The sequence below is a fragment of the Equus caballus genome, chromosome 7, assembly GCF_041296265.1.
Source record: "Equus caballus isolate H_3958 breed thoroughbred chromosome 7, TB-T2T, whole genome shotgun sequence".
Lineage (NCBI taxonomy): Eukaryota > Metazoa > Chordata > Mammalia > Perissodactyla > Equidae > Equus > Equus caballus.
In genome coordinates, this window is record NC_091690.1 from 34,035,626 (window position 1) to 34,050,890 (window position 15,265).

Here is a 15,265-nt window from a genome sequence, read left to right on the forward strand (position 1 = left end):
TACCGTATTCAGTTAATGTTAATGAGAGGTACCATAGCATCAGAGAGCGCAGAGGAAGAACAGATTGTAGAAGGTACTAGGAGGAGGGTATTAGATGGTCTTGAAGACTGAGTAGGCCTTTACTAGATGGAGATGACAGGAAGAGCATGCTAGGTTAAAAATGGAACATAATTCTGAGTATGAAGGCATTTTATTATAGGACATGTTTGGTGAGTGGTGAGCAGTCTCGTGTATCTGAACTGTTTTACTCATTTTAGAAAATGTAACATGAGATAGATTTGAATTGGTCATTAAGAATTAATGAAGACACCTTTAGTTCTCAGTTCAATGAAAAATTAAGATTTGATTTGAGTACTCACAAATCCCAATTTTTAGTGTGTGATTTGGTTTAAGTTCTTGGTACACTCACTAGCTCTGTCTAGATTATTGGCTCTGAACTCCTGTAACTTCCTTATTTTACCGGGAATTTTGGACTGTAGACTGAATTATTTTTTCAGGGTTGTTTTCTTGTCTGCTTTGTGTTTATAACAGAGCCCTATTGGGCAAAACTGCTGACATTTAAATTCCTTTTCTATCTTTTGGCTTTGAAGACTTCAGCATATATGATTGAAGAGGAGCTAAAGGAAGAGCTAAGAAAAAAACAAGAAGCTTTGAGGCGTTTTCAGAGACAAGTCAAACATCGAGTAAATCAACAAATTAGGCTGAGGAAAAAGCAGCAGCTTCAGAAGTCTTACGAAGCAGTAAGTTCAAAAGTGTGCCAAGTAAAGACTACATAGAAAGTGTGTGTTATGAGATAAGCTATTAGCCAGTAACAGAATCATTTTCCTTTGATTCTATGCTTCATATAATCTGATCTACTAGTGAGGGCAGTGGATTTGTATGTAGAGAAACCATGTTTCCTTCCTATGTTGTGGCTGGCTCATTCTTTGCTTTCATTAAGTAGTTAAAAACAATGTCAGAGTTTTGCATTCAGACTTGGGTTTGACTTCTAGCTTATGCTGTCTTACTAGCTATGTGACCTTTGGCTAATTACTTAACTTCTCTGGACTGTAGTTTGTTCACCTATGAAAGAGGGATATGATACTGGTCTCATAAGATTGTTGTGAGAATTAGATGAGATAATGTAAATTATTAGCACATAGTAGGTGCCTGGTAAATGTTAGTTCTTTTGACAGCTAAAGCTTCCGCCACCCTCCCCCTGGCCCTGATTTAAAATCCTCTGGGCTGCCTAGAGGCATTATATGATTGCATTGGATTGGAGTGGAATCTCACTCTTCCTTCCTTTGTGTAGGCAGAAAAAGAAAGCTCTATAGCCATGCAGTCTTCAGATCCAGCACACTTAACTCCTAAAAGAACAAGTGTTTTTCCAAACAATTTGAATGCTGCTATTGGAAGTGCTAGGTCACTCCTTTCTGAGATGCTTGGGGATGGAATAGAAGATAGAGAGAATCAGAATGAATTATTCCTACAACAAGCCCAGGCTGTAAGTACATCTTCATTTTATTTTATGTCTATGATTTTTTTAGATATATGACATCTTAAGGGTATGGAATAGAGATTAGGAGGTATCACATTCAACTTCACTTTTTATTACCTCCTTTTTTACCTTTGTAAAATGGGGAATGATGTTTATTTTTTATGTATATTTTAAGTTTATAATTATTTCTTTTTGGTAAGACATTTTAGAATCATCTAAAGAAAGGTGCCGAAGTGTTAGAATTCAAAACTTATTAGAAAGAGCTTTAGGTCAAAGAACATAGATTTTCCCAATTATACTGGAATTATGCTATGGATAAGTTACCAACATTTTGAAGCATATGGACAGAAGTGATTCCTAACCTGTATTTCAAAAAGGTTCAGTACATACATGGGGCAGTTCATTCATTATTTTTCTTTTTTCTACACTTTGATATGATTATCACAATAAATAGATCTGTAGATCAAGTAATGATAGCGTAAACTCTCAACATATTCAGTGTTTTGAAAAATATAACTTTTATTTAGTGATTCATTTTATGTACCTGATATTTAAAAATTAACCACCATGAATAGACTCATTCACTCAAATCACTGGATGCCATCCTTTCAGCTCCCTTCTTAGTACTTGAGCTTTTGTCTAGTTGATAGCGTATTCTTCACCTCTAGTGTGGGAATTATTCTTCATCTTATCACTTAAAAATGTATTCCTAGGGATAGCGACAAGAGGGAAAAATGTGGAAAATGATGATTATATGAAAATAAAAGTCATCTAACTGCCTAAGCTAACATGCTTAGTCATAAGTATGAAGCAAATCAGAGTGGCTACACTACCATCAATAGAGAAAGCTTTAGAATAGAACATAACATGTTATGTTAACAGAACTATGACTTTTGTATTGTTTGGTTTATTAGTAATCATTTTTGTAATCTTTTTTTGTTTTCTTTTTTAAGACTTTGAACAATTTGTTTAGCAAATATTTATTGAGCCAGGCACTGCATAAAGCACAAGGGATAGAACACTAAGACACACACAGTTCTTGCCTGCATGGTGCTTGCAGCTATAAATCCTGCTATAGTGAGGATTTTACTTCATCTGTATGATACATGACTAGACTCATCAGTCTGCAGATATAGGAATATACTGTGTTTAATAAATTAAACACTGTAAGGATACTAATGTGTGAAATAGGACCGCCCATGGGTTTACATTTCCAAATAGAGATACAACGCTATTAGACCTCTAATCTGTTAGATAATAAAACAGAGATATTTGCTGTATTTGGTGATAAAATTGTGCTATGGGAGTTCAAAAAATGTTAAATTCTAAGGAAATAGTTGGGGAAGAATTCATGGAAGAGCTGGAATTGAGCTGTATATTTTGAATTGGTAAGCTGGATTGAATTGGTAAATTCAAGAAAACTTCGAGATAGAAGGAACAGTTAAAACACTAGAATATGTAACGAGCTTGGTATATTTGGGAATAAGTGATGGAAACTTTCTAACTGATAGTTTATAGAGAATAATGGAAAATGAGCTTAGGTAGATATGAGGAAAACAGGTTATGAAAAGACTTAAATGTTACAAAATTTGTAAAAGTGTTTGCACCCTGTTTTTTTCTTATAAGGTGAACTGCTAAAGAACATTCAGTGACTTAAAGTACTTTGAGCCTCTGAACTTTTGCCCGTACAATGCCGTGATAGTAGATGCTTTTTAATCTCATCGTTTCTGTTGCAATTTTTATCCACTAGATGTCACTAAGAACTAGACAATGAAACTGGTCAAGTGCTGACTCTCTTGGTTTATCTAGAACTGGAGAGTAAATGGTGAAGGTAATTCACCTTCTGAATGTTAGTGGACTTCAATTTTCTTGTATTTTGGAGCTATAAAAGCATAGAATCTTGTAGTTAAAATAGTTTTAAAAGTTCATCTGACATATTGAAGTATTTAAGGTTGAAATAATTTGACATCTGGGATATACTTCAAAATAATGTAAGAGTAAGGTGAAGTGAGAGGTTATAGATAGAGCAAGGTTGGCCAGGAACTGATAATGTTAAAGCTGGTTGATGAGTATGGGGTTCATTATAGTATTCTGTCTACTGCTAAATATGTTTGAAGTTTCCAATATGTTTGAATTTATTTACATTTTTTTATTAAATGTTGGAAAACACATTATCTAGTCTAACCTATCTCTCTCTAAGGAATTTTTTTAAAATTGAGATATAATTGACATAAAACATTTTATTAGTTTCAGGTGTACAACATAATGATTCAATATTTGTATACATTGCAAAATGATCGCCACAATAAGTCTAGTTACCATCCGTCACTGTACATAGTTAAAAATTTTTTTCCTTTTTTTCCTTGTGATAAGGACTTTTAAGATTTACTCTCTTAGCAACTTTCACATATACAGTACAATATTATTAACTGTAGTCACCATGCTCTATATTACATCCCCATGATTTATTTATTTTATAGCTGGAAGTTTGTACCTTTTGACCCCTTTCACCCATTTCACCCACCTCCCCACCCCCTCTTTTCCCTCTGAGCTTAGTTTTTTGTTTGTTCGTTCGTTTTGTTTTTTAGATTCCACATATAGGTGAGATCATACAGTATTTGTCTTTTTCTTTCTGACTTGTTTCACTTAGCATAATGCCTTCATGGTCCATCCATGTTGCAAATGGAGAGATTTCAGTCCTTTGTTAAGGCCGAATAGTATTCCATTGTGTGTATGTATACACCACATTTTCTTTATCCATTCATCTATCAATGGACACTTAGGTTGTTTCCATATCCTGGCTATTGTAAATAAAGCTGCAATCAACATGGGAGTGCATATATCTTTTCAAATTAGTGTTTTCATTGTCTTTGGATTAATACTCAGCAGTAGAATTACTGGATCATTTGGTAGTTCTACTTTTAGTTTTTTGAAGAACTTCCATACTGTTTTCCATATATATATATATATATATATATATATTAGAGATATTTTTAAACATGTCTAATATATACATATGGCCATCTAGTTTCTGCTAGAACACTTCCACTCTTGGGCAGCTCGTTACTTTTTCAGACTGTTATTTCATTTTTAGAGGGCTTGAAATTATTAGAACTATTTTTTCAATATATTGAGTCAAAATCTTCCTCCTTTTACCCATTGGTCCTAGTTTTGCATTATGAAGTAATAGAGAATAAAATACAATGGTCATCTCTAAGAACACTTCAAATATTTAATTATAGCTATCATTTTTCTTTTTTGGGGTTAGTACATTCCTAATACCTTTAGTCGTTTTTCATATAACATAATTTCCAGATTCCAATCTTGGTTGATTTCTTCTAAATGTTATTTAGTTTTCAATGCTCTTTTCAAATATGACCCTCCCAACTAAACTCAATGCTGTGTTCCAAATGTCATTTTGCTAGGACCTTTCTTACACTACCCCCTCACCCCCAAATTTTCCACTTAAAATAGTTGATATTACATACTTGTTCTAAGAGCGGATAAGATTGAGCACCTAGAGTTAGAAACTAGAATCATAGAACTAGAAGAAATTTAAGTGGTCACATAAAATAGAACTAGCCTAGCTCCCTGCTTTTGATTAGGACTGATATTTCTCTCTTGGGATTGAGTTTCTATGGTGTCCCTTGATAGCTTCATTTTGGTGGGGAATTGAAGAACAACTGATCATTGTTTCATTCTCACCATATGAAACTTTTTATCTATCTATGGACAATTAAGTTCAACACTATTTCTTTTCTAGCATGGATTTTCCCTGCTTTCTACTTGTGATGGCATTTAGGACCCATCTGGATACTCTAGGATTATCTCCTCGTCTCAAGATCCTCAACTTAATCATATCTACAAGGGCACTTTTTCCTTATAAAGTACAATTTACAGATTTCAGGGATTAGGACCTAATATCTTTGGATCACCATTATTCAATCTACTACAGTCCTCATAGCAGGTCACTGAAAGGGCCTTTGGGTTGAGGTTTGGTGAAGGGTTATGGTAATAACAGAAACAGAATGAATGTAATGTATATTCCAACTGCTGGGCCAGTTGAAATATCCTGCTTAAGAGAGTAAAATCAATCTGTGACTCTAATAGGGGTTTGGATTTGATGGGAAATGACGATTTTCTACCCTTATTTTAAATCTGTTACAACAGGTATTTTGAATCCTTGGTCACATGGTGCAGCCAATAACGTTGACCATATGTGGCAGAGTAAAACCAGGCATATTCATGGCTCTGTATTTTTTCATAACCTCAGCTGCACATGTATCTCTTTTTGCATTGTGATTAACTCTGTCTTGACCCCTTTAGCCACTCTGAAGCTAACCAAATTTAGAAATCCCCCTGTTAGTAGAAGAAAGTAATGTTTCAAGCTGATTTCTCTGGCTAGAAGTATAGAACTTGTAGAAGCAAGGACAAAACAGAGGTGATATGCTTTAAGAAAACTGGTCTGGTTGTAGTGGGAGAGAGAGTTTTTATCTCTAGCTTGCTATTAGTAAAAATCATAAAATATCTATTTATATCTGTGAATCATACCCATGATTTCCCTTGAAGGGAGTATTGATATCATTGAATTTTCAGTGGATGGGTTAGAACTGGTCCTGGCTTTGCCATAATTTCACTGAGTAGTGTAAGGATATGCTTTCTTCCACATGATGCAGTGCTCAGCCTAAAAATGATACTTTATTCATTTCTATATTTTCCTTAAAGGAACGTTCTGTGCAGATTTGTGAAATATAAAATAGGCTGGGCTTCGTTGAAAAAGAAATCAAAATAGGTGCTTACTGAAATTGCTAGGTAGAGGTAAGGAATGAACACAAAGTCAACATATTTAATATTAATACTCTTTATCAGCTGTTACTTAGAGTACTTGAAACAAATTGGTTCTGTCGAGATGTTTGAGTTTGTGTTCTAGGTTAACTTAGGAATGCTTCCTGGAAGAAGGGAGATTTGAGAAAAGACTTTAAATAGCTGCAGTCTTCGAATGTTAGGCATGAAGAAGGGATTCATATAAATGGAAAAAAGGATTTTAGGGGGACTAGGAATAGAGTCTTCCAGCAAGAAGTGATAAAAGTGATTAGGCATGCAAGGGCCAGTTGAAGAAATAACTCCTTATTGAGAAGATGGATGGAAGGTAAGGAATGTGTCTGCTCAATAATTTCAAAGTGTGTTAATTCAACCTTTTAGCTTCTGATATTTTTGTGTACATACTTAATATAAAGCATACATTATTAGAAATGATTTGAGTAACAGCACTTAAATCAAGTTATGAAATGCAGTCTCTTAAAATAACCAAACTAATCTTGTAAAAACACTATCAGATCAAAGTTTCCTTTGCAACTAATCCTCTTGTCTTAGGTCTGGCATTTTTTTAATAATAGGGGCCTGTTTTCCTGTTGGAACCCTTAGTGAATTTGGTATTAAGACTTTAGCCTGTTTTCTTTGCTTTTTTTTCCCCTTTCCCTGGCAGCTTAGTCAAACCATGAAACAGGCACGTCACCAGTTGGCATCCTTTAAAACTGTGAGTAAAAATGCATCAGTGTTTCCAGATGGTAGAAGGAAAAGCTCTCCCACCCAAGAGGTAAATTAATTTCTAATAAATTCTTTTTAAAAACGCAGATAAAAATACAGATAAAGATTTATTTACATCTCACAATTATTTAGAACTGTAAAATAATTGGAATAACCTTAAATATCCAATAGTAGGGAATGGTTAAAAAATTGGTGTATCCATATATAGCCATTCTAAAAAATATCATGCTTTCAAAGAAGATCTGAAGACAAGAGAAAGTGTCTGTGATATAAAGTTAAGTGAAAAAAGTAGGATACAAAATTCTGTACAATATAATCTCAGTTAAAAAAATTCATTCAGCAAGTATTTAGGGAATGTCTGCAATTGCCAGACATTCTTCTAGAAGCAGTACTTACAGTGGTGAAAAGATAGACAAAGATCTCTCAAGGAGCTTCTATGCTGTAGGGAAGCGTATAATAAATAAATATAGAATATAATTTCAAATGAGAAGTGCTATGAAAAAAGTAAAGCAAAATAAAGAGATGAGGAGAGCATGTTATGTGCATAGACAAAAGCCTGGAAAGAAATGGACCAAGAAGTTAATACTGATGATTTCTGGGTAGTGTTAGTACAGGTGATTTTAATTTTCTTCTTTTTGTTTACTTTAAAAATTTTTCCATAATATATATATATGTATATTTTACTTTCTAAGCAGGAAAAATCAATACCATTATTCTTTAGAAAGAAAGAGGGGCCGGCCTGGTGGTGCAGCGGTTAAGTGTGCACGTTCTGCTTTGGTGGCCCAGTGTTCACTGGTTCGGATCCCAGGTGCAGACATGGCTTGGCAAGCCATGCTGTGGTAGGCGTCCCACATATAAAGTAGAGGAAGATGGCCACGGATGTTAGCTCAGGGCAAGTCTTCCTCAGCAAAAAGAGGAGGATTGGCAGCAGATGTTAGCTCAGGGCTAATCTTTCTCAAAAAAAATAAGAAAGAAAGAAAGAAATTCTTTTGATTCAAAATATAAGGTGAGAGTGGAAAATTGGAGCATAAATGTGGAGCCAGACTTAAAAGGATATTAAAGACTATATTTATAAAATGACATTGTTTTGGTGCCTGCTTATTTCAGTATTCACAAATTTGGATGCTAAACTCATGTATTTTCCTGTGTTTACTTACTTTTGACATTAATTTCAAGTTTTAATAGGCAGCATCGAGTAAAATGCACCATTAGTCTTTTTAATTCTATTACTTATTTATTTTTTGCCATCATCAACTCTGTCTCTTATTTAGTTCTTCCTCAGTTTTGTTTCCTAATTGGTATTCTTTTACATTTTCCTAGATTATATATATATGTTTTATTTTTGCATTTTTTCCTTAAGTATCTCAACACAACAAAAACATTTGTCTGAAATGTTTGCAGTTCTATGATGTCTCCCTCTTCAGTGATAATTAAGAAATTTAAACGTAAAAAAAACAATTAGGCATTGGTGTGTGTCCACATATGGCATTCCATCCTAGATGCATTTAGTGTGGTTAACTTTTTCTGGCATTGCGTTGTTGTGACTCTCAAGATAGGGTTTCTTTTGTACTCAAATTCTTCTCAGTGGCTTGGTATCTTGACAGTTTTCATACCTACCATGGATTTGGCTGTACTGTAGTTTGGGCTGTTAGACTGAGTCAGGATATTGTTAGAATGAGGTGATTGGACACATTCTAATAAACCAGAAAAAAAAGGGGTTGTCAGATCCTAGAGAGTGATATTTTGTATTGTGTGGAACATGTTCAAACCTTTCAACTGATATTTTTCCAGAATGAGTACTGTTCACAGGTCTGACTGAAATAAAAATCCAGTAGAAAGGAGGAGGATTAAGTCTGTGATAACATCCTTGTAGAAACCAGTTTTACACGTCAGAGGTGCCATTTAAGTGTAATTTATTATTGTTATGATGATGATGATGAATTCAGGCTGGCTGCTTGCTTCCGAAGAATGCATGTTTGTTTTTCAGGTAAAAGAAACTCCGTATAATGGAGAATGATCTAAGAAATTAGTGAAATTTTTCTTATAATTTATGTCAAGCAGGTATTCTTTCCCTCAAACCTGAACAGTTTTCTCCCTCCTCGGTTTGTGCAGTGGGAGTCAGCTGGTCAGAAAGGAGAACAATCTATAACCCAGCTGAACGCTGGTTTCATTTCCTTGTTAGACTTATTTTTACTGACATTGGAGTCCGTCTGGTTGTTATTGTTGTTCCAGATTTGGAGATACAAATAGAAGATATACTTACTTGCCTACTGTCAGGTCACCAAGACAAAACCATAAGCCTTCTGAAATTGTTACTGGCTAGGAGAGGGGCAAATTGTCATTTATAAAGTTAATATGGCCTCCTAACTAGCCTATTTCACTCCATATGTTTGATCTATGAGTGATTTGTTTGTACATTTGAAGTAGAATGCATATTTATTTTCCTTTATTCTATGTTAGACTACTGTAACTTTCCAAGATCACTTCAGATCTTTTACAAAAGTTCGACTTAGTATCATGAGCATATTGCTTTCTCTAGACCATTTGTATTTGTATTGGTTTTTCTTTTTTTTCTGGAAAGTACTTTGTGGGAAACCAGCATTCTTCAGGATAAATATAGGAACAAGAGGAGAATTACCCTTTATCTTTTAAATACTGTACACTACCAGAAATGTATAGAAAATCAGGTAGGGAAATAAAGAGTAGAGGGAAAAATAAAGGCTTACTAGAACTATCTACAGCTTATTAAGAAGGGGTTTAAGGGTTAAGATTGTAGTGTCCAGCATTTTTTTTAACAGTTTTATTATGATATAATTCACATACCACAGAGTTCACACATTTAAAGCGTACGAGTCAGTGGTTTTCAGTATATTCACAGGGTTGTACCACTGTTGCCCAGTCTAATTTAGAACATTTTCTTTACCTCTGAAAGAAACCCTGTACCCATTAGCTTTCACTCCCCATTCCCTGCCTGTCCTTACCCCTGGTCCTAAGCAACCACTAATTTACTTTTTCTCTCTATAGATTTGCTTATTGTGGACATTTCATGTAAATGGAATCATATAATATGTAGTCTTTTGTGACTGGCTTCTTTCACTTTGCATAATATTTTCAAAGTTCATCCACATTGTAGCATGTGTCAGTTCTTCATTCCTTTTTACTATGAATAATATTCCATTGTATGGCTATATTATTTTTGGTATAGCCATTCATCAGTTGATGGACATTTGGGTTGTTTCCACTTCTTGGCTTTTATGAATAATTGTGCTATGAGCAATTGTGTCATGTTTTTGTGTGGACGTTGATTTCTCTGGTAGTGGAATTTCTGAATCATATGGTAACTCTATGTTTAATATTTTAAGGAACTACCAAACTCTCTTCCATCAGCAATATGTGAGAGTTTCAGTTTCTTCCCATCCTCTCCAATACTTGTTATTGTCCATCTTTTTGGTTGTAGCTATACTACTAGATGTGAAGTGATATCTCATTGTACTTTTAGATTTGTGTTTTCCTGATGATTAATGATCTTGAATATTTTTTCATGTTCTTATTGTCCATTCATATATCTCTTGTGGAGAAAATGCCTATTCAAATGTGGTGCCCATTTTTTAATTGGGTTATTTATTTTTTTCTTATTGAGTTGTAAGAGTTCTTTATATATTCTGGATGCAAGTCCCTTATCAGATACAGGATTTGCAAATATTTTCTCTCATTATATACGTTGTCATTTCTCTTACTTTCTTCTTTTCTTTTTTTTTAAAGATTGGCACCTGAGCTAACAACTGTTGCTAAGCTTTTTTTTTTTTTTCCTGCTTTATCTTCCCAAATCCCCCCCGGTACATAGTTGTATATCTTAGTTGCATGTCCTTCTGGTTGTGGCATGTGGGACACCGCCTCATCATGGCCTGACGAGTGGAGCCGTGCCACGCCCAGGATCTGAACTGGTGAAACCCTGGGCTGCCACAGCGGAGGGCGCAAACTTAACCACTTGGCCACGGGGCCAGCCCCTCACTTTCTTAATGCTATCATTTGCAGCACAAAATTTTTAATTTTGGTATATAGTCCAATTTATCTATTTTTTCTTTCATTGCTCATACTTTTGGTGTAGTATCTAACAAACTATTGCTTAATATAAGGTCATGAAGATTTCTTCTTTGTGATGTTCTAAGAATTTTATAATTTTAGCTCTTCAGTTTACGTCTATAGTCCATTTTGAGTTAGTTTTTATATATAGTGTGAGGAAGTGTTCTAACGTAGTTCTTTTGCATGTGGATATCCACTTGTCCCAGTACTATTTATTGAAAAAACTATTCTTTCTCCATTGAAGTGTCTTGGCACCCTTGTTGAAAATCAATTGACTATAAATATGAGGGTTTATTGCTGTCTTAACAGTATTGTCTTCTGAGGTCCATGAACAGGGAATGTCTTTCCATTTATTTAGATCTTCTTTAATGTCTTTCAACAATGTTTTATAGTTTTTAGTGTAGTCTTGCACTTCTTTTGTAGTGTCCTGTTTTTATAATATTTGACTATGCTGAACTTCTAAAATTATGTTAGTAGTGTGCTGAAACCTAGGATTTTATTGCAGTCACATTGTTTCTGCCTGTAATAGATACATTTGGGTTTTTTTTGGTGTTTCATTTTTGTTTGTGTGTTCTTTAGGAACCTGAGTCTGAGGAGTCTTCATCTATTACGGTAGACAAGAAAGGGAGAGAGAATTTGTTTTGGGAGGGCTGGCAGGATCTCCTTTGTGAAGACAAGGACAAACCTTTCAGCAGAGTTCAGGTAAAGCAGAGTAAGAAGAGAGAGTATAAGAGAAATTAAACTAATTATGATTTGGACTAGGGGTGCCAGTACTATCGTACTGGTTTGGGATTGTAAATTCAGGTTCTGTTAAGTTGATCCAAGACTATAATTTCACATTTCTTTCTATTAATTTGTTTGACTGCCATATCCTTTTAAGATTATTTTAGGAATCTCATGGAAAATCTAGAGCGTTGTTACTACCTGGCATTCTATATTTAATGTTTATGTTCACTTTTAGAAAGTACACTTCAAAAATCCATTATTTGCTGTGATGGAAGAGAAAGAACTAGAACGGTTAGCTCTTCAGGGCCTTCAGGATATTCTGCCAGAAACCCACGATTATCTTCCAGAAGCCCAAGGTGATCTGCTGGAAACCCAGGGTGATTTGACAGGAATCCAGAGTGTTGAGCTGGAAGCCCAGAGTATTGAGCCAGATACCCAGGCTATTGAGTTGGAAGGCCAAGCCATTGAGCCCAAAGCCCAGGCCATTCAGCCTAAAGCCCAGGATGTTAAGACAGAAACTCAGGGTATTATGCTGGAAGCCCAGAGTACTGAACCAGAAGATGAGAGAATTGCATTGAAAATCCAGGATTTTCAACCCCTAAATCAGGCTTTTCTCCCCAAAGACCAGAATATTCTACCCACATATCAGGACCAAGCTTTTCGACCCAAAGACCAACATGTTCTCTCCAAAGACCAGAATATTCTGTCCAAATGTCAGGACCAGGATTTTCCACCCGAAGACCCGGATTTTCTACCCAGAGATCAGGTAAAATAGAATGGAAGGGAGATATAATAAGAAGGAATAAGCTACTTAAGGTTTGGAGTGGGTTTTGCAAGGCCTATATTATAGCTGATTTGAACGCTCATAGTTGGAAAAAATAGTTCTCCTGATTGATTTCTCAAAACTTCAGGATTCTCCGTAAGTGTTAAAGTATTATCAGTAGCAGGTTACCCCTATCTGGAAAATTTACTTTTTTTGTATCTTCTTCATTAGGAAAATTATTTCTGGCAGCCATCATCTGCTTTGACAGCTGACAGATGGAGAAAGGAGTGGCCCACGAGTGTCTAACAGTATCTTTTATCCAGGTTCCAAGGCCTACCCTCCACCAGGGATCAGTTAGACTGAAAGGAAGAAGAAAGGGATCAGCAGGAAGTAGATTACTTAGGGTTATGGGTGGGCTTACATGGAATAGAGTATAATGATTTATTTTATTCCATAAGATGTCCGGTTATACTCTGACCTCAGTTAATTCTAAAATTCTCACTATGGCCGAAAGTATTATCTGTTAACCTGTCTTTCTTAACTGAACAATTGATATTTGTGTTTGTTCTTTTTTAGAAAGCAAATTTGAAGGAGCCAGCATCAATTTTGATAGGTGGGAGAGAGAGAGAGGCGTTTCCTCTGGATGTCCATCAGGATCTACACAGGCATGAAGATCAGGCCTCCAGCAGGGGCAAGGTAGAACAGAAAAAAGAGAGACCGGTAGGAACTGAATTGTTTAGGGTTTAGGTTGCAGCTTGCAAACACTGCTCTCAGCTAGACTTCAGAATTGACTTCAGAATGGTTTTCTGCTTTATTCCATAATATTTCACATTATCCTGAGTTCAAAAAATTACCCTAAGGCTCTCAATAAAGCTTAGAATATTATGGGTATGATATTACTCTCACTGGACAATTTACAGTTTGTGTGTTTTTCTCTTTTAGAAAGTACACTTCAAGGAGCCATATTCTGATACCACAAATGAGAAAGGGAGAGAAGACTTTTCTCTAGCAGGTTATCAGTATCTGCCTCCCAAACTCCAGGACCAGGCCTGCATCAGAGATCAGGTAGAGCAGAATAAAAAGAGATAGGAAATAAAGTAACTGGAGTTCATACATTCTCAACAATTGGGCTAAAAGCATAACATCCTTAGAGTTCTTACTGAAGCTTACAATATTATGATTAGCGTGTTGCCCTCGTTAGACAATTTGTTTTCTGTTTTTGTTGTTCCTTTAGAACATGTTTCTCGAGCAACCATCATCTTTTATGAGAGAAGATGGAGATGAATTGCCTCAGGAGTATCATCAGTTTGTTAAACATAAAATCCAGGACCAAGCCTCTTCCAGAGAACAGATAGAGTGGAACACGGTGGGAGGACTGTCTACCTTCTAAAAGAGTAACAGATGAAATTACTTAAGATTTGGGCTGGAGCTTGTCAAGCTAGCTTGCATGTAGGATACATAGAATTAAGGCTTCTAGAGTTAGTCTAAGAGTATAACGTCTTCAGTTATTTCAAAATGTGCCAGTTCTAAAGAGTCCAGATGAGAGAACATACCTCTGTCGTTTAGGTTAAACAAGGCAGGTTTTTTAATAATGTTGATTGGTTAGCAGTAAATTGTTCTTCCTAAACTCAGGTCCTTGAGCATATTTGGCCTTATACATTTAGTCTTGTAAATGCTGAAGGATTCTATTCTTGGTCAGCTGAAGCAGTACAACAAAACCAGGTATCCAGTTTGCAAACCAATTATGATGAAGGACAAAACAAGCTGTTTGCTGCCTCAAAACTTCCCAAACTTCACCACCTCTTTGTTTGTGAATGGAGTTATTGGGAACACCAAATAGGAGTACGTGTGGCAATGATGTCGGCTTGTTGACTTAACATTGGGAAAATGCTAGTAATGTTATAAAAAAGAATGCCTTGTTGCCTTATCTTCTTTCAAATGTATTGTTGAATAGAGAGTTACCCCATGCAAAAATTTAAAAAGTGCCAGAATAGTCTGGGATTTGCTTTAAAATACTCCAGGAGAAAAGTGGGAGAAGAAACAGATGAAAAAACAAAATTTCACTAATTGTTGGAGCTGGGTGATGAGCATCTTGGGATTTATTATACTATTTTTCTACTTTGGTATACGTTTGGAAATTTCATATTAGTCACATGTGTGCACACACACCCCCGCCCCAACTGTGTTATATTATCCTCCCATAGTATCAGACTGGGGTTGTCACTGAAGTCTGTGTGATTGTCACTATCCCATCATTTCTTCTTAGTCATTTAATTTTGTATTTTGTTGTCCCGTTAGAACAAGTGTCTCAAGCAACCCTCATCTTTTGAGAAATGGGAGATTGAAAGAGGAATTTCTCCTGGAGTGCCATCGGTATGTTTCCCCCAGTATTTAAGACCTAGCCTCTCCCAGAAAATAAGTAGAGCAAGATGTAGTGAGGATTAAGTAGCGGAGAGTAAATTGCTTAGTTTTTGGCTCAAGATTGACAGGGCGCTATAGTAACTGCTTCAGCGGTTTAGTGTTAAGATCAATAATAATGGGCAAAACTATAATGTCCTCTTGTTCTGTGATGTGTAACACCGTTCTGACCTATAGAAACTACTTCAGCTTCTTCACTGAAGCTTTTACTATTGCTCTGGCACGATGATCCTAACTTGGACAATTCGTGT

At 35.6% G+C, this 15,265-nt stretch overlaps 1 protein-coding gene across 7 annotated transcripts in view; it reads left to right on the top strand.

Annotated features, from left to right (window-relative positions):
- CCDC15 (coiled-coil domain containing 15) overlaps nt 1–15,265 on the top strand; it is a 76,558-nt gene that overhangs the window by 16,567 nt on the left and 44,726 nt on the right. For 3 of the 7 annotated variants that reach the window (XM_023645074.2, XM_023645075.2, XM_005611673.4), the window contains 9 exons: nt 591–740; nt 1,292–1,483; nt 6,963–7,073; nt 11,687–11,809; nt 12,069–12,599; nt 13,173–13,292; nt 13,539–13,661; nt 13,831–13,962; nt 14,895–14,969. In XM_023645074.2, the coding sequence (XP_023500842.1) occupies nt 591–740; nt 1,292–1,483; nt 6,963–7,073; nt 11,687–11,809; nt 12,069–12,599; nt 13,173–13,292; nt 13,539–13,661; nt 13,831–13,962; nt 14,895–14,969 (1,557 nt within the window). The remainder of the gene's footprint in view (nt 1–590; nt 741–1,291; nt 1,484–6,962; nt 7,074–11,686; nt 11,810–12,068; nt 12,600–13,172; nt 13,293–13,538; nt 13,662–13,830; nt 13,963–14,894; nt 14,970–15,265) is intronic. The other 4 variants (XM_070272915.1, XM_070272914.1, XM_023645076.2 and 1 more) reach the window with 2 other exon arrangements.